General features: G+C 35.0%; 1 protein-coding gene across 1 annotated transcript in view; it reads right to left on the reverse strand.

Annotated features, from left to right (window-relative positions):
• The window catches only part of LOC147074618 (angiogenic factor with G patch and FHA domains 1), a 55,164-nt gene that overhangs the window by 8,365 nt on the left and 25,282 nt on the right, over positions 1–21,517 (reverse strand). The window contains exons 8-9 of the mRNA XM_085943990.1: positions 20,415–20,643; positions 19,324–19,423 (exon numbers count right to left, since the gene is read on the reverse strand). Coding sequence (XP_085800116.1) covers positions 19,324–19,423; positions 20,415–20,643 — 329 coding nt within the window. The remainder of the gene's footprint in view (positions 1–19,323; positions 19,424–20,414; positions 20,644–21,517) is intronic.

Below are 21,517 nucleotides of genomic sequence, written 5' to 3' on the forward strand. Positions count from 1 at the left end.
ATCTACCCACGACCCTGCCTCCTATTTCCCCGAGTCTCATGCTCATCCCCAACCTATCCCTATCCTATATCTCCATCCATACCTATTCCTTACCCCCACATAAATCATTCCATGATACGGCTTAGATCTGGGCACACCATGTTTTTCACACGGACAATTGTACGTGGCAAGTTCTCGCGTGGGAAAACCATCGAGCTTATTCGTGTTGGCTAAAGACGGACTGACAAAAAATATTGTACACTCAATTGCTCTTCAAAATTAATATTGATTTTCTTTATTTCATTTTCCTACTTAAGGATAAAAAATTTATAATTTTTTTTCACTTTACATTTAACTTTTAAGAGATCAAACAATGAATATGTTATCGGCGGTCATCGTCTACAGTGCTCCATTCCTCTTTCTGTCATAGATCTCATCCCCACACACTTACAATACATTCGTTATTTTTTATTTAACAACCAAAATATTTACTAGAAATAATTTAGATGGCAGAACAACGTTTGCCGGGTCAGCTAGTCTATTTATATAATTTTGAAGCCTTATTATCCTTTATATTTATTTTAAACATTTGAAGACTGCATAAAGTATTTGTATTACATAAAATAGTATTCTTTTAAACCTCTCGGTCTAATGTTTTAGAATATAGTCATATTTCAGTACATAAATGTGCAGTGGTATTAAGATTTTTTACATTTATTAATTTTTAAACGCATTTATGAAACCATCAGTATAATTTATATCGACATTAGGCATTTTATTATTCAAAAAATGGGCAAGATTAACACATTTGAAGATAATTCTTAAAAGTTTGCCGCACACGCACAGACCACGTGATATTTGTTTACGCAAAATCGTCGCTTTTCAAAATGGCGAATTTAATTGCCAGATTTTACTGCGATGAATCAGTATGTTCCTTCTTGCCTTTTTTATTCGTAGGTTTGTTTACTATGTACACCGAGAAAATTCCATTTATAAAATCGGAAACGATTTTTACAGAAGAGTTTTGGAATATAATGCAACCAAAACTGGAAAAAATTCTATCATGGGTGTTGACTTCCTGAATTAGTTAACCCCAAGTCCATGCCACTACGTGAACCACAGTGGATATTAAGCCATTTCTACACTGGCAACAAGTTGCTGGCAACCTCATTAAATTGTACGATACTTACCATAATTGCTTAAGAAAGTTTACGATAATCATCATAATTATCGTAAAATCTAACGAGGTTGCCAGCAACTTAACTTGTTGCCAGTGTGGACCCGGCATTAGATGCACAAAACTTAAATAATAAATATTATAAATAAAAATTTAAAATTATAAATATTTGTGATTTATGTGTTCGACAGCCCTGATGAAATATGAGTCGGATCGAGTCATAGAGCAAATTTATTGACACAAACAACTTTGACACGACATTTTTATATTAACTAGTAGACCAGATATTATGGACCACATGTTAAAAAATCATATTTTCAATTCTCAAGGCCAATTCTGTAGAACGTCCCCTTAAGTAATTTAATTATGCCGTCGTTCGGTGTACCGCTTTAGTAAACATGTTTAAAAGCACTGGTGTAGCCATTGTAGACCCGACACGGCGAATAATTATAATTATAATAATAAAGACATGTATTATTAATAATTAATAAAAATAATTACAAATTGATCAATTTCGTTTTTATGTACCGTCCCCTATTAAGAGTTGTATTTTACGACTCGAAAAAGGAATAAAAATACTAACACCACCTTAAACAAATCGTAAATAATCAAAAGATGATAAAGCCATAAATTATAATAGGTTATTATTGCAAATAATAGTTAATAACACGGACTGCATCGTGCTGCAGAAAAACGAACAAAATCCTTCGGAAATTAGTATAGTATCGTCGACAATCTGGAAGAAAGACGTAACCTGACAACCACAGCCAAAAGTGAATATTATTAGCTTTATATAAAAATCTATTAACAACGGACAGATATACGATGCTTCGCCGAATGTATTAGTCCGATGGTTGATTTATTTTGCTTTTAAATCCCGATTAAAAGATTTATGATTCGGATATGATCATTTTGAAATCAATATTCTATCGGCCGACCAAAACTTTTTGACCGATTAAGGAAACTAAGAACCACTTATACAGAGTCTGACGCAGATATTACAAGTTACAATATTTCCAACTCAGTACGATAAAAAATTATCCGGTAATTTAATACAATTCAAGAAAAATACTAATTTGGTTAAATCTTTCAGGCGGAAAAACACGGCAATTATGACATACGTGCCCTTAAGACTACGGATCATCGAACTGATTATGTTCACCGAAAATACGAGGCAACTCATAAGCGGGAAGGATAAAAGATGCTAGTGGAGGCATTCGTATGGCAGTGGATCGACCTCCGTTGATAGATAATTCAAAAGCATACGAGTATGTTTCCCTTTATATTATTATGTTCTCGTATTTTGAGGGTGGATAGGCAGAAACCGCTGCCAATGTAAATGTCTCATTATAGAATTAAGAGCGTATTTCAGTGAAACGGCAAATAATTTTCAACAGTAGGTGCGACGAAATTTATCACTAGTCGCCAATCGGAGACCGACAGTCGAGGTGTCCGCACGTCGATTTGTTTTGTTATGGCGTCGGATGAAAATATTCTTAAATCGTGTAAAGATGACTAAAAAAACTTTACGTATGTAGGTACTTAAAAAAGAAAACATGTCAATGAATATACTATTATTATTAGTAATATAACATTAAATGAACGCATGTTGGATTTTTATGACAAATTATATTTCGTTCGGCACGCGTCATTTGCACAATCCACGCATCGCCTAGCCACGATCTTTTTAGACCATGCCTCAACTGAAGTATGGGCCTTGACAAAAATTTGTGAAGCCACACGAAAAAAATGTAAAATGTGATGATTGATAATTTACATGCAAGTGGGGCGGCTCTACCTTAAGGGTTCGGAGGGGCCATCCTCACAACGTTATCATGTCAAGATATTTTTATCTCAGACTTTAGACTCAATTACATGATGAAATATAACGACGTAGGTATATCAAAATAAACGAATCATGCGGTGGTTGCAGTCTAACATTATATTTGCACCGTGTCATTGAGAAAGTCAAGAGCAGGCAAAAAACAGCATTAAATGCGGATGACAAGACTAGCTGCAGGCTGTAGATAAAATATTTTGTACCCGGAAAAGAACATTAGACGCCTACAACTGCAGTCATGAATTAATAGCTCGCCCACCTATTCGCGATAGCTAGTAGGTAGCTTAATCATAAATTATTCTAAGTAAGTAAGTAACGATCAGTTTTAGACCCACATTGAAAGATGTGTGTCCGGAAATTTGTACCTATGCAGATAAATAAAACACTTTTGTAGTTAGTGTATGGACTGCATAGGTTGAGCAAGTGTTCAACATTAATTTCTCATTAACTCTGGAACCCCATATGATATGTTTATGATCGGATATGGTAACAATTCGGTGCGTGTACTTATGTACGCGCGTAAGAAGTTATATTTCGTTGGCGTAACAAAACAAAATAATAGCACGCCGCGTTAGTCAAAATTCACATCAACCAAAAATATTCAAACATTTAGAAAATAGTTTTAACATAAACTAAATAATTCCAAACAAAAGAAGCGTACCTATCACACTTAAAAATATAAGCAAGCTTAGTTTTGACAGCTAATCAGATAGAAAAAGGAGTACAATTCACAAAGCGAAACAATATTTTTAACCAAGCAAAATAATTTATACTCCTTGGTCTATGGTCACTACGGTCGGCTATGATCACATCGTTACGCGAGACATCATGTTTCAGATCTTTCAAATAAAGTATGATAGGTATCAGATAGAATTGCCGTGTTATCATATCCATAAAAACTAGAATAAAGGAGAGCCGCTTATTGGAGTGCCGCTGCTTTATTTCTATACACTTCAACTTATATAGTTACCTAATTTATATCTCGTTGTTTTTTATTTTATTTTGGCCAATATTAATAAATTCGTAAAAAAACGGAACAATTCTACTATCATATTTGCGTTTGTATACAGCTCACCGATTAGCAGCTAACTTCATACTGTCAATTACTTTCGTAACGGCTCTCAATTTCACTCTCTACCAAACGCCCCAAAAGAATTAGTATAACTTCAAAAGAATAAAATATGTTATTTTCAATAGTTACGTATGTACCTATTATACCTAAAATGCATTAAAGTGTGTAATGTAAACGACACCCGCGTTCAATATTCGTAATATTTAAAGATTTAATACTCGGCGCGTTGTGTATCTAGGGTTTTATGGCCTGACGTCATAAAATAATAAGCCGAGCCCGGCTTCAATACCTTGGTCCATGGCGACTGGCTTCCACATTTATATATTATTAATTTGCTGTGGTTTGTCCCCATATCAGAAAAAAGATGAACCATGAGATAGACAACCTATTTTAACAGCAAACCATTGGTATGTATCTTTTGTAATGTTCCAATAGGGTTGAGATGCATAGATTGTAGACGTTGCATTATATCTAAATACCTTCGAAACCTATCCATAGATATATTAAAATTATAATGACAGACACGAAAATCTTAATTATTCAGGCAACGCCGTGTTCCTAAATCAAATCCTCCTAAATCAATCAGATAAATTGAAGAGTTTTGTTGCTGTCATTCTATTTTTGTCCATGCTTGTCATTTTTATTATTTCGATTTAACCTAGCTCGACATTCTGTGCATTCGTTCCCGGACAGTAAAATTGAAACAATAATAAAAGCGTTACCCCTTTATGGATATACCAGTGTCATTGTTATTTTATTGATTAGCCCGTTGCATTGACGAGCAAAGGAAACAAACAGCGGCAATTATCATTGTTTATGGTCGCAAAAAATGGCGGGAATCGAAGGAGGAAAACATATTGTCAATGTGTGTGTGTTACCTTGAGACGGGCTTCTAACGACATCTCGATTACATGATAGATGCTTGCACATCCGGATTAGCGTGGAGAAAAAACGACAACCCCTATACGACCGACCTAGATCAAATAGACACAGATAATTTATAATTTAAGAAAGACAACAAATAAACGTTCCCTGTTACTTCAATGTGTACAATAATTAGCATAGCAACCGTGTTAGCACTTAAGGAGTCTTCATTATAATATAACTATGGTTAAGATTCGTGTTAACATGTTAAGCACTAATAATGTGCGGTGACTCGTTCTTATATACTCTGTTTGAAAAATTCATATTTACCAACTATGTACTACATATTATATAATTTTAGTAAGTAATTGAATAATTGCGAGCACCCTATTAGTATGAACTGTGATCCTACATATTGCGAAGTGATAACTCTGCAATATTCCATACATTAATTGTTTTATAGTAGTCCAGTGCGTAAGGCGCTGCCTTTCATCCGAGGGCGCCGGGGTCGATCCGGTGAGGTCACAATATATTATTAATGTGATTTACTCAAAGTCTAGATGTCTGATTATTTCACTTATATTACTTACTACATTGCTGTTTCACCAGACTACTGCCATTAGGCACCATAGCCTGATGTAGTGTTAAAATGAATATATATTATGTATTTTGTTTCTAATTAATAATGACAATCAATCATGAAAATCACAAGCAATATTATATAATACTGAACTTTCCGAAGAAATATAGTTTTTTTGTGAAATCTACTATGAGACTGAGCAATAAATGCATAATATTAGCGATAGTAAGTTATCTGGGGATGCTACGCATCTGCAGCATTTATGGACCGCACGCCACTGCCAAGAACGACTGTTACTGAGGGATACAGACAGGATTGAAGCTTATCTTCGGTGACGTTAATACACGAAATTAATAAGGTATAATATAGTTTATTTTCCCATTCAACAAGTTAATAAATTACGACATCAGTAAACATAAAGACACACTTCTCTTGCGGTTATTCGTCCACGAGTGAGCATACTGCCTACGCATGCGGAACAACTTGTAAGTGAAACAGATCACAGCGACTGTTGGGTGAGCAAGTCAGGTGTTCATCGCACCATAGTGGAGAGTGTCTTGACATGATGACTGTACGTGGGGTGGGTTCGGGACGAAATCACTGACCGTTGGAGACGGAAAGGCGCAGAAATGCGAGGTAATAACGGGACTAGCGTGAGTCAATCACACCGAAAACCTACGGCACTTTCGCAATGAGACGTTGTGTTCAACGTATATACTGGGAACCAACTGTAAAGTACACATACAATATGGTAAAAGCAGCCCGCAAGGTGTAACTATATTACACTTGATGTTTGTTTACAATACATACTTATTTGATATATTATGTCACTCGCTATGCTGTACTATATTGTGTCACGTGCCCGAAAATCGGATATATGAGCTCACTTATTTACGTAAGTATAACTAATTATAGCTCTAAAGTTTAAATGCATAGAATGTCAAGATACGTTAAATCGAAATAACGTCAATATAACACGCATAAACAAAAATACAATGACAGCTGCTAAGCTCGCGTTCCGTCGTCATTATTTAGCCATTTTTAGAATTTTGATTTCCCAGTATTAATGTAGGTATTTAACTTGATCGTTGATTTGTCGGTGGACATCTGAATATATTGACCTGTTATGGATACAGTATACCTAAGGCATAAAGCCCATTGACGCAGCGAGTGCGGCGCTCGCGCAAAATTTCTACAAGTGGCGCGTAAATCATCAAAAATACAACGTAATCAAATACGCCAGCGCCCACTGGACTTGACGATGCCTTGCGCCCCGCCTGCCGCATGAGTCACCGTTTTTCGCTTCTCGGCGATACGATTTAATGAAAATACAAAGAAGTCCATTCATTGAACACGGCTACCAAAATTACGCTGCTCGAGGCGTCGTCGATCGACGGGCGAAAAGCAATTATTTAATAACAGGGAACTCTTTGTTCCGTGTCCTATATTTCGCTGGTTGAATAATGTCGTCGTAAATATTAATTACAAGCCCCGAAATAATATAATATTTTTATTGCTTTGTTATGAAAGGCGCTGTAATAATAATTATTTTGTGCTGCTTGGGCCGCTTATTACATAGGTGAAGGGTAATGCGCGGCGAGAGACGTGTGATTATGGTTATGAATAAACACTTCATACGCCGACTTCGCCCGCTCGACGAGTTCTATGGGCACCATCGCTAAGGTTGTATACGCGACTGACCGTCATTGGTCTTATGCATATATTTTTCTACATCGGATACACAGCTAATAGCAATTCATGACATTCCATGCTTCGGGCTCATATCCAATACAATTCAGTGGGGTATGACGAAAATTTTAATTGAACAGAATATATTTTTCCATCCCACTGTCAATTTCGGGTTGAATAATTGCAGTTGTCTGGCGGACGGCTAGATATTTTTTGCTTAAAAAATGACGTAAGACAGAACTGTACAAGTATAATAATTATGTATGTACGTTTTTCATTCAAACAATAATTCATAGGCACGTTGTTATTTATTACATTATTACATACCTACCTGCATATCACATAATAGTAATAATAAAATTATCTCATAGGCGCAGGGTTGTCCAAATGAGATATTTAAAAAGTGATTCAAATCTAATGCAATCAAATTTTGTGAACTCTTTTGACTGCTTCCGGAGGTTTCTTAAAACCATACATTAATCGCGAAACTATCCGTAATCCAATGGCGACACGGACATAATTATGGCAGTAAAATTCACAGTATCTTTTAATTTATTTTTAACAAGATTTCTTTGAGGACGTAGGCACGGAAACTACTCTACTTGATGCGGAGTCTTCGTATACTAAATTAAAAATAATTACTGTTTTTTATCATTATTTTCGTGCTGTGTCAAATATACAACAAACAAAGCGAGAATCGTCTATTTTTTATACATACCTAGAACCAGTAGCGAAGGGCGGAGGTAGGCTGTTAAGATCCGAAATAAATAGTGCACATTACACTTTGTTACTCAAACGTATTTGTTTTTATTGAACTATGACTACAATTTACAGATGGTTTGGTTTTTAAGTCAATTAAACCCTGCCTAAACCAAACCATAATAATTTTGGTATATTTTGGGCGGTACGACTAAATCGTGCACACATTTTCATTCATACTTATTTGTTTTCGTTGGATTAAGGGGGATACGCATGCCAGCAGAGAACCTAGCGGAAATATACGAAGCTTGCAATTTGAGATTTTTTTTTGATAATTTACAATTTCAACTGTATTAATTAATAAATATGTATCCGAAAACATTAAAAAGATTTTTTATTTTTTTTTCAATTTAAAGATAAACTTACAATTGTAAAAAATGTAATAAAATGTGAATTCGTTGCAGGGTCAAATATTTCAATGCAAACAAATACGTATGACTGACAACATTAAGTGTACGGCCTCAGTAGGCGTTGCGTGCAGCGCGGCGCGCAGCGCGGCGTGCGGCGTTCTCTGATCTGTCCTTAGTGCACAGTGAGCTTTTGGAGCGTTTAGCCAAAGTGAAAATTTTAATAACTCTGCCTCTCTCGCCACGGAAGTGTATTGAATGTGTTTTTGGGAGTTTATATGCAAAGAGGTGTATATTAACTAAAGCGATAGAAACGAACGTGGAACATGCTTGTCTAATAATAATAGCTACATGCATTTTACGCAATGTTATAAGAGATCTCGAAGGCAATTTTGATCATCATCCACAATAGATTTCTTAGATTTCTCTACTTAAGAACATACGGGTTCTTTCCTTGTGATAATGATAATAAAGTGAATTTCCCGACTCGTTTTCTTCTGGGTATGCTATCAATGCAATCCCTGTCCACTAGAAGAGTGATTGCTCTTTTAAAGCATTTCTTTTTACTTCTTCGTGGGTTCATTTACAATCCGTAATACTGGCAAATATTAATTTTCATGTTCCCACCGATATCACTCGTAACTCCACGGTTTTCATGATACCTCGTCGCAGGACAGATGTTATGTTTCATGATGCTGTGTATCGTGCGATTAACTTATTTGATGGCACCATAAAGGTTGATTTATTTTTTATCAACTATATAATGTTAGTAGACGTGTTAAATATGTTAAATTTATAATTGTATATATCATGTTTCTTTAATGTTTACATAAACACATGCTGTCTTTTCTATTTTCTTGTTATAGTATTTGTTATTTGTAATTAAGACATTTTTATAATTTTGTATTTAGTATTATGGCGCATTGGCTAATCGCTGTAATGCCGTAATACTCTTTTTCTAAATAAATAAAATAAATAATTAAATAAATAAATAAAATCATCACATTATAAATAATATTGCTACAGAATCAGCTACGAATAAATTCTCATGTAATAGAAGAAACAACAGTTCCTCCGTCACAGCGCGAGATGTAAGAAACCAATTTTCAAACTATTTTTTGGAAAACAGAATAACTCCGGCCTGAATAAATTTGTAATGAAATAGTTAATAATACAACGAACTTTATACTAAAAAATAAAAACATTATTTTCCTTCAATTCCGACTTTTACTGCTAATTCCCTCCACCGAATAACGAAAACAATTTGCGCGCTGAACTAAACGCTGCTAAATTTCAAACTGGTTTGTCATGAGCGCGCGCGCTCGTCAGCGCGCTGTAACAAACACAAACACCCCTGCTGTTTTTCATAGCCAGTAAGGCCACCTGCATTGCGTAACACGTGTTTGTCCTCCACGCTGCACGCTGCGCTCTGCACAACGCTCGTCACTGAGGCCACACACTTAGTGTGCACCATTTATAGCGGATCTTAACAGCCTACCTCTACCCTACGCCACTAGTACACATTATTATATCGTAATAATATTGAACTACTTACATACTTATTTTGATTCAATTAAAAATTTTATTAAACAGAGTTTGTACATCTGAAATCGAGAAAAGAAAAGAAAAGAAAAGCAGAAAAGGCGGATGTGAAGCGGAAATAAGAAGGCGCACACAGATGGCGAAAAATGCGAAATTGTCAAGAAAATGATGCCCGTTTAAACATTAGTGTAATCCATATTTGTGTACGGTGTCGAATCACGGACCATGAGGGCAAGGTAGCCGGATGGAATTGATGCGTTCGAAATGTGGTGTTGGCGCTGAATGATTCGTATTTCTTGGACAGAGCACAGGACGAACTAGTCAATCGTCCAGAGACTCCAAATAATTATTATATTATTTTAACATGTATTTTTAAGTGTTTAATTCAGACGTGAATTTTATCTCAATATCAACTATAACAGCTCACGATGAACTGTGATACGGCCTATTGCATACGCACAAATTTCCGGATGCAGTTTTGACCGAAAAAAACAATAATTTGAGAAACCATCATATTAATATGATGTTGTTTATTTATCATGACTAGTCACTAGTGGATAGACTTGATAAGTCCACTGACAATTCATAAAATAATATGATGATATGGCCGCGACCCGACCCTTGAAAATACCGCGCGAATAAATACAACAGAAACGAAATAGAAATAAATATTAATTATGTACATCGTCGATAATAAAAAAATCACGAAAAAACAGGTGGAGGCCGTGACACGACTGTCTGAATGCATTAGCTATTACAGTGGTGGCGAATCTATGCACGCGAGATGATGTTGCATGGCACGCATTTCAAGAGAAAAAAACCTATAATAATAATAAATGACAGATCGCATTATATAAAAAATTGCAGGCAAATACTCTTCAAAAATAAGTATTACGTTTAATGTAATTAATATATACTTGCATAGGTCGGTCTTTAGACTTTATATGTCATATTTTATATTATAATATTATCACAATAACATCATCAGGGACGGAGGGGTGCCGCGCCGCGAACCTTTTGATCGATTCAATGCTTGAGACCACTGTAGCGAGAGAATGCCTCATCTGATCGGAGCAATTCTAGTGTAAATTTATGCGGAAAGAATTATCGTATTTTATACATTAACAAACAAATTCATGTCTACCAACAAAAAATTACTGCACCAAATAAGAAACAAAAACGTGGAGTAATTCTGGAGACAGTTGACAGACAGACAGAAAATTGGTGGATCGAAATGTACGGCGTAATTGAAAAAACCGTTAAAGCTATAATATGTATGTTATGTTCTATGACTGGTATCTAGAACGTCAAAATAGGATTCTTAAAAACAATTTTTTCCTCATGAAAAACTGCTCGGCATGTCAGACAGTTGAAAAATAATATTTGGGAAATTTTGGCACGCATACGTAAAAAGGTTCACCAACCCTGACCTATTACATCATGCGGTTACAATGCAAGCTGCATTATAATAAAACAAAATCGTGTACAATAAAATCAATAAAAAAATGTAGCCCAGACTAGCTGTGGACCTGATTTAAAGACATATTATTATGATGCAGCGGTTTCCAAACCGAGGGGCGCGAATGGCGCGGTTTTAACATGTAATCCTTTGTGTATTAAATTTCGCGCAAAAATACAATTTATGGGGGCGTAGTAACATAAAATGGGACTGCATGAGGAGGGTGCTTCTAGAATTGGGAATTCCAGCCCATCTCACTTGTATCCATCATGTAGGTATCGAAAGGACAGATTCTTCTGGCATTGCGGCCACAACGAAATCACTTCTGAGCGGTGTCAGTGTCATTTGAAAGTAACGATACCAACACCTAAACGAGTCACCCGCACTGCCAGAAGAATCTGACGCCATTCTAATCTGATTCTAATTCTAATTCTGATGAAAATAGTCACAAAAAAGAAAACGTGAATAATACAAAGATGTTGGAGAAAACCATCTCGTATATAAGTGTGATGACAAAAAAGGACAACTACTTTTCATACTACACATAATTAATTAAACATACAAAAGTGGTACTTATGTCAAACTGAAAATGCCTTCGGCGATCACAGAAAGTTCCGTCTCGAAGAAAATTCAACATATTATTTGGAAAAACATGTTTACCCAAAGTTTCCGAATCGAGAAGGGATTTCGCCGAGGATGTCCTGTATCAAGGGCTGTTATATCAAAAGAAAAAGCATCGATACTGGTATTTTATCGAAGTATCGGTCAAAAATTTTAGATACTTTTTTGACGACCCTTGCATCCTCTCAGTTGGTCAAAAAACATATAGGCTGCACACACACAATGAAAATTTGTGAAGTCTGAGGCCAGGTATTGCAGTACATGCATGGATTGCCCGGATGCAACTAGACGCCATATGGTAATCGGCGGGGAACGAAGATGTGTAGTAAGTAGTACGGGACGCGAGCGGTACTCCGACAGCTAGCTATGATGAATGTGAAGTCCAAGGTGTGTGGTCCACAACACTCCACATATTCCCCACATAAATTATTCTCGCGACACACTTACCGAAGTGACGAGCCGGTATGCATCTTGAATTCGTCCGATTGCCTAACCGCACCTCGCCGATTCTGAATCTTTTGAATTTGACCATAGCAATTTAGCAGTTTAAAAAAATATATATATCAAGATTATAAGAGATTTATAGTATCTATTTATAGATGTGAAAGGTTGAAAGAATAAATTAATTAGTGTCAATTACATTGTGTCGGCAGATTCTCATAATTAAAATTATTTCTTACAAGTCGAAGTAAACATTAAACAAACATTTAGTAGTGAGACTATAAGGAAAAAACAGAAGAAAATAGGTAGGTAAAATTATAAATATAATCATATCGTATAATTTATATACAATTCCGATAGGTGCTCATAAGTACCAAGTCGTACCTAACAAATATATGATAATAATGACAGCGTTAATATCAAATATTTGATACCAATCAGTATCAAATTAATGTTCTTCAACGATCAACCAACACGTATTTTTTTATATGTCAATGCTATATGGGCATCTATTTCCGGTAAGACAGCCAGCCGCAGTGAATAAATTGTAGTATGGCGAAATATAATAATATGTATTTACATGTAACGGTATAAAATATCGATATCATTTTATATCAACTGTATACAGTTTGAATCTCAGAGTAATAATATATAGAGAGCGACTGTTTTTCGGAAAATGAAGCCGTGTTTCTTGCGTATAACGCACAGTAGAACTTTGATTTTATTATAATCAACTTAACTATGAAACGTTAAATTTCACCAACACGTCCTCGCAGTTTTTAAATGGATGTAATCAGTCTAGTCCAGTTTTACCAGTGACGTTTTGAAAAAATATTTAATTCAGCCGTAGAAAGTCTATCTTACTCTAACGCATAGTGCGGAGATATAAGCGTGCCGAATGCTTACTCATTCGCACTTATGGTTCGTTTTTGTTCAGGCCTTGGTTTGAATCATTACACTGAACACTAAAAACATTATTAAAAAATAAATAAAAATCAATATTTTTTGTACAATAGTTATAAATAAAGAATCACTTGAGAAAGACGCCTGCCTAATTTACAGAATGTTAAAAAATGTTATGTAGGATTTACTATTGCACATTTTTTCTTTTATAGTGTCAATTCTTGGTGGAAATATATTGTATTAATAAAATAAAACACAATATGTAGTAGGTACTAGCTACATATTTATATATATCTTTGAAGTTGATTATTTACTCAACTCGGTTATCTCAATTATAATTATTTTGAATTGATAACATAATATTAAATCACCTATACTGAGATAATATTATATTACGAGTATAATGTAAAAACTTCAGAACCATGGGACTCCCCTAAATAAAAAGGGGCAGGGGAATAGAGGGCAACCTTGAGACGACCTTGCATTGGCCTTGAATGTAGACTATCCTGCGGGTGGTTTTACGGAAAGGGGTGATTATGCAGCAGGGAAACGGAAATAAAAGCCTACATTATAAGAACAGGGGGATGAATACAGTTTATTCATTTCGCCTTGATGGACAGGGGTGACTTTCTGAATATGTTAGCGTTTCCCAAAATAGTTGTCACAAAAAATTAAATTGTAATTATTTGGAAAACTCTAAAATTAGTGATAGGTAGGTACATACTTGGCAGGTATATCGATACCAAATTATCTATACATTTTAAAACTACAAAAATGCAGTATTTTTATTTAAAAACAATAATGATATAATATTAAATTTATAGTCTTGCTTGCGTATGGCTATTTAAAAAAAATTGGGACTTTACTTTAAAACATTAATCAGCTACAAATTTTTTGAAAATAGTATTGATATAATCTCACCTCAATTTATGGTACAATTATTTTATTTCATTATGCATTTAAAAAAATTGTATTTTTACAGACACACTGTCGGATGTTTTTCACTCAAAACAATAAACTGTCAAATTAATAACTTCAAGGAGGTGTATTTATTGATCACTATAATTATTATTTACGATATATATTGATGAACAACAAAGAATATTAAAAAAAAATCTACTGCAGGTACATACCCGGAAGACTAGACTAAAAATGTCAAAAAGAGTACAGTGGAACCTCGATTATCCGGATTATTCAAAACAAGTGTAAGTTAGTTTTATGAAACGTTTATTTTCGTGGTTTAAATATTGGTTTAAATTGGAAAAAAACCACCCAACAAATCTTTTAACATCAAGACGTGAAAATACTACAGGTACAAATTGCGTTAAATTGGGTTCAATTGCGATGCAAACAATCCTGGATTCCAAATTTTGAATGAAATAATTGAGGAATAAAATTATTGCCTCAGAGGAACAAGATCAAGGAGACGGAGAGAAGATTCCTGAGAGGGGAAATATTAGTCCTACACATTCTGAACCTTTTCAATACTTAGATGTCGCCATGAAGTGGTTTGAGATCCTAGAAGAATGTAACTCAAGACAACTTAATGTTTTAAAAGTACAGTACGCTCTCAGTAATCCGCCACCCCAAAAACCAGACAAGTGTCCAATTAGTGAAAGCGACGGATTATAGTGCATACATACAAAATATGGTAAAAAATTAAAACAGGTATTTCGTAAAAATAGTTTTTTTGAGAAATTTGTACTAGCAAATTACGGTTATATTTATAATGAAAACCAAGTATTTACTAAATTATACACAAATCACTTGACACAACCAGTTGTTCAGTGAGGCAGATATTCTTGAATGGCTTAGGATTCCTGGCTTTCCCTATGACCAAAAGCTTCAGTTTGTGTGTCCCGGTTGCATTAGAGCATGGCATAATTGTGATGCGGTCCTTGGACACTTTCCTCCCTGGTACACTACTTTCTTCGCGATGAACGTACGTTTTACGAAAGAGAAGTTTCCAAAATAAACCCATCTCATCTGCGTTGTATTTGGTTATATTGTATTTGCGTTGTATTGGCGGACTACCGAATTTGACAATCGAATACCGGCGAATTATAAAGCTTGATTTTGTGCTTTCAACTAGTAAAAATAACGGCAGATTGTAGTAGTTGTCGAATAATCGAGCGGCGGATTACTGAGAGCGTACTGTATACGTAAATTTGGCAGCTTCGTAAAAGACAGTTTAGACAGACCTTTAAGCAAAAATCAATAGAGACCAGAATTACCACATTTAAATATCATGCTAATTATATCTAATGGCCAACTAATGGTTACGCGCCTAGCGTGTCTTTAGCACTGAAAGACTTAATTGAATTTCTTATTAAAAAGATAATTTTTAATTGAATCTATATGTATAATATCAATAAAAATTGTTCATACAAATTGTACTTTTCTTTCCCTAACAAATATGTTTCTTTTTCTTCAATTATCGTCCATATTATAGTCTGGATAATCGAGATTCTACTGTAGGTACATTGAAAATAATGAAAATATTGCAAATATTCTAATGCATGAAATCCGCTTATTGACATTTAAAAATTCCAACGATGGAAAAAGTATAAGGACTGAGCGTTCATTATATAATGAACGCATTGAAACAAGTGTGTGCATTTTGGGACTCCTCTTGGGGTGATGCAGGTACAATTTCAACACAGTGCATTTCTGACATTCAAAGTGACAGCTCGGCAAGCGGGTGCCTTGTGCGAGCTCCTAAGAAATTATAAAAAAAAATTTAAATGCTGTCCGGTGATTAAATTTCTTACCTAGAGAGAGAAGAATCCGAAAGAGAACAACGCTTGCATGATTTTGGTTTATGGAAGTCTGCTCCTTCAAACTATAAAGACGTATTTTGGAACAATAATAATAAGGGTGGATAGCAGTAGCGAAGGGTAGAGGTAGGCTGTTAAGATCCGCCATAAATAGTGCACATTAAACTTTGTTAGTCATACGTATTTGTTTTTATTGAACTAAGACTACAATTTACAGAAGGTATTGGTTAGTTTTTAAAATTCAATTAAACCCTGCCTAAACCAAATCATAATAATTTTGGTATATTTTGGGTGATACGACAAAATTGTGCACACTTTTTCATTCATACTTATTTATTTTCGTTGGATTAAGAATACATATGTGTTGATGGATATCAAACACCGTAAAGTCCACATATTGAAAAAAATGACTTTTGATATACGTTTAATAGAGTATGCAAATCTGCACATTATGGTATACTGCAAACCCCCAAAAGTCCACTGTTTACCTATGAAATCACGTTTCGAAAGATCAATATTTTTTCAATCCACCTTAAGTCCACAAGCGTATTTTATCTAACCCCATAAAGTCCCTACGGGCCAATCACTGACAAGTTAGTGCCCTGTCATGGCCGCCATTCTTCTACTTTCAAGCTAAAGGTGAACGACGGCACCTATCATTTTCCTTAATTTCTAAACAATTATAACATAAAATATGGATGTAGAAGTGGATTTTGTGGATCCAGACAAAGCCAGAAAGAGGTCGAGCACTGAAGCTAAGAAGAAAAATGCCGCCAAGACACAGAAACTTTGAGTTTACTTGATACTGAGTTCAGTTTTTGACGTTACAGTACGTTGTAACTTGTGAGACAGGGCCGTATTGGAGCAATGCGAATTTACCCATGTAGTTAATCAAGTCTATGTACTTAAAATTAAGAGTAATATTGCTTTTATTATTCAATGAACTAGGTTATTACCTCAATATATTTTTTACTTTAGTTTAATACTTACTAATACCTAAGATGCCGCTTAATTCAACATTAAATAAATTAAATTCTAATGGATTTAAGTTTTCTACTATTTCATTTGAGTCATTTTTCGCCTTTCGGCATCTTTGGGCACTATGCGCACTTATCAAGTACACACTGACAACGAATACAGTTAATTCTCACTTACCAGTAAATTAATACAATCAAGTAGGTTTTAAAAACTTTATCACCTACCTATGAAGTCAAGGATCACGATAAAAATGCAACAAACAATTAATAATAATTATGAATAGTTGAAGTGTGGCAGCAGGAAAAAAAAGATTTTACCAAAAACCATCTAAAAATATAGGTATACATATCTTATAAATTATAATACGTGATTTTTTTTATTTGTGCCATACTAAAAATACTGAAAATACTGAAAATAATAAAAATGGCCGCCCGGATACATATCGAACTGCATTAAGTCCATGCAAAGTTTTTTCAAACCGCTTAAAGTCCAACTGAAAATTTATCAAAACTCATAAAGTCCACCTGTATTTTATCTAAACTGCTTAAGTCCAAAATAAAAACATTTTTTATAAATGTTGCACTGAAGGAATACCTTCAGGACTTCCTTGTAGCCATCGTGGGTATTAGATTCAATTATCTTACAATATCTCACATGTTACAACCATTTGTATTACAAGATATGATAAAACTGCATTTTTCTCAGTTTGACATTCAGTGGACTTTACGACATTTGATGTGTCAACACATATTACACATAATATATTGGTTGATTTTTTTTAAATTCATTAAGCCCTGTCTAAACTAAACTATAATAGATAAAAAATATTATTCTCTCCATAAAATATTCAAAGTTATCTATGATTTAATTGCGTAATTCTAGATATTTTATAGATATACGAGTATTTTTTGACTATTATCTATTATGGCTTGGTTTCACAGGGTTTAATTGAATTTTAAAAACTAACCAACACTATCTGTAAATTGTAGTCTTATTTCAATGAAAACAAATACGTATGATTGACAAAGTTTAGTGTGCACTATTTGTGACGGATCTTAACAGCCTACCTCCACTCTTCGCCACTGGTGAATAGTACATTAAAAATAACGATTCCCACACTGGACGACTCGTGGAATCTACAACCGAAGAAATGCGCAAATGTGTTGAAGATTTAATTTTTTAGCAGACAGACAACCAAAAAACTGAAGAAATGGACAACTCAGAGGTATAGTTTTGAAAATGATTCATGAACTATTGGACATGCCCAAGGTTAGAGAAGATGGTCTTGGAACAAAGTTAGTTAATTCTACTTTATTGAGTTATTTAGATTGACAGCTATTATAGGTTATAAACCAATCTTTGAAATGGTCGACTATAGGATGTTCTGCGTGAATGCTGAAACATTTCAGAAGAGATTAAGCACCAATGCTGCCAGAATAGCTCGGGAGCTGCCGTGTGACCCATAGTTTCCCATTGTTTGGTGATTGGAAATGAGACATGGGTGTATTATCGGTATCCTGACTCGAAAATAAACTAATTACAGTGGAAGCATAGAACTACACCACCTCTAAAAGTTCAATGTGCAAAATCTGTTCACAGGATTATGGCAACTATCTTCCGGGGGAAAGAAAGATGTTCGCTCCTGGAGTTCATGCCATATAACACAATAATAACAGGAGACTTACTGTAACAGGAAACCCGCCTTGTGAGAGTCTTTTATCAAGGTTATAGTCTTGGGAAGTTGGAAGACATAAGTTGCACATCCAAGGATGTGGATTTCAAGAGCTAATCGACTTACCCCGTAAAAAATTGTACCTGACTCACTCGGATTATTTTCTGTTTCTAAGTTCTGTTTCTGTTCAAGTTTTTAAAAAAAATCTACAAGACCAGAGGTTTTCAAACGATAAGGAAGACGAAGAAACGTTGAGGGACTGGTTTTAGAAAAGTGGAAGTATTTTTTTTTTCAAATTGGTTACCGTCATTGCAGGAGTAGTACACCAAATGGATTTAACTGTCAGCGTATTATAAAAAAATAAAAAAACATTTATCGTTCTGAGCTGTCATCGTTGTGGTATACAATAATATGTGCTACTACTAATGTGCCTCGTTGATCTGATATTGACGTCAAAGTATCAATACTTTTTTGACATCCCTACGTGTCCCTCATGCCTCATGCCTCATAATGTATTGTTTTTTAAAAACTTGCATAGGAGGCCATGTAACATTTATAGTACCGTGGAATAAGAAGAAAAGGTCTAGACGTAACAAGTGTGTAATTGCAAACTTTCAACTTACCGGTTCCTTCTTTCCTTGGGCTTCTTTTCCGAGACCTTCACCGGCAGACCAGCCCATCTTCTCCAGCATTTTGAACCCCTTATTGGTTGACGCGATCGACCTAAACAATATTAATAATAATAAGAGTGTGTCCAATGACATTTGCTGTTTTGAGAGACAACAGTGAATTAAATGCTCACCCAATATGCCAATTGACCTAATTTTGGGTTGCAACCCATAGGTTAAGAACCCCTAATGTAAGACATGACCACATATACAACTATTTCCTCATAAGCGCGAACCACATTGAGGTGCATGTCGCCTACTGTCACGCTGCGTGGAAACAAATTTAGTGTATGGTTTCGTCATTTTGCAGAATATTTTGAACCATCACCATCTCTGTAAATTCACTAAAGAATGACACTGATGATGAGTATCAACTATAATGTATTTGTAATTTGAATTATTATTAATTATTCATGCTAATTTCAATTAATTTTAACAGTTTCTATGTGTGCGTATGTTAAAATACTTGTGAGATGACATCCATAGATAATATTTTGAACAGAACCAAACATTCAAACAACGATAATAGACATTCTTATAGAAAACACATAGTGCCAACCGCAAAAAAAACAAAAAAAACCTGATTTTGAGATGACTCGAAAATGTGCAGGCATGTGGAATATGATAAAAACGTTCAAAACATCATGCAGGTGTCGATGCCGTGCAGTTCAACGTGCGGTGACCTCATTGTTGTTTTAGTGATTTCGGCAGATTTTGCCAACTGACAATGTTCGTTTAAACTTTAAAGGTTCAAAATATGCTACAGGATGGGAGCATCAGTCTGATAACATTTTAAACACCAAGAACGACGACATTACACACTATTTTCCCGTAGCGGCAGCTTACTCTGACGTTATGTGATTGTCCGCGACATGCACCTCAACTTGGTTCGTGCTTTAGATACAAGATGACGTGAGGCATACAAATCAATTTTATGTACTTGACGTTAAATAATACGCAATCTAAGCAGTAGGTGGACTAAAATACTACACAGATGCCATGAAGATAGTGCTATAGTATTATTAATAGTACATAATATAGCTTACGCATCAAGGCTGGTCTGTTCTGTCTTGGCTCCATGATGCAGCGACCCGACCTTCTCTCTCCTCTTCTGCGCCTTATCCTCATACCCTTCCGGCAAGATGTTTTGGCCTGCGTCATCATTCTCCTTGAAAGGATTCACTCCACACTTCACCTTGAGCCTCTGTAGTTCCTTCTTGTGTTGACTCTTAATGCTTAACGATTTGTAGGCAGGGCAGTCGGCGGCAGGAGAATCTGATAAAAATAGGCATTGTCAAGATATCATGGTACATATTGGTCAAGCTATTAAGTTACTTATTTTCTACTTCAATACAAGTCTTATTACCTATTCATTAAAGCTTATCCGTTAAATTTACTGATCATTTTCAGGCGCATATCATTGCAAAGCTTTATGTATTAAACGTAAATTATAATTTACTAGATGTAAAGTCCATCCAAGGATGTCAGAAAAATATCAAAATTCTTGGTAATTATTAGGAACTGGCATTTATAATTTTGGAACGTGCCACATGTAAAATAAGAGAATAGATTGTCCAAAGTCCCCCATTACAATTTACATAATTAATAATTAATAATTAATGAAGTCATTCAAATTGCCAGAATCTCTTCCATTCTTTGCAAAATGTTATGCATTATTTTAAGGAACCTCAATATATTATAATATGCACGTACAGTCGAACTCTGTTATTACGATCACGGAAATAGCGAGATCTCGGATGTAATGAGGAAACATTCGTTGACATTTTAGTTTATGATTTTCTTCAAACATTTATTCACTTTTATAACGAGCTACTTATCGGGTATACCGAGCAAAAATATCGTCAAAAATTTGTTAATGTCGATCGTTTAAAAACATTTTCGACCCTAAGCAATAAAATCTGACCAGGCAGGATGCCACCGGGATCGGATTACGTTTATGACACTAGTTAAGTGTCTAAGTACATACCTAATTGGTGTTTTCGGCGACGACACTGAAAAAGTATCCACGCATATGGTTGAAATTGCATATAAAAAATCCATGCTTTGTGAAGTCAGTAGGTACCTACCAGCGCCGGCGGCTCATACAATAAACAACTTCTTTTGTAGTATGAATGCCATGCTTGTTTCG

Source organism: Rhyacophila brunnea, unplaced genomic scaffold, assembly GCF_057557595.1.
Source record: "Rhyacophila brunnea isolate RB1 unplaced genomic scaffold, BYU_Rbru_1.0 scaffold_16, whole genome shotgun sequence".
Classification (NCBI taxonomy): Eukaryota; Metazoa; Arthropoda; class Insecta; order Trichoptera; family Rhyacophilidae; genus Rhyacophila; species Rhyacophila brunnea.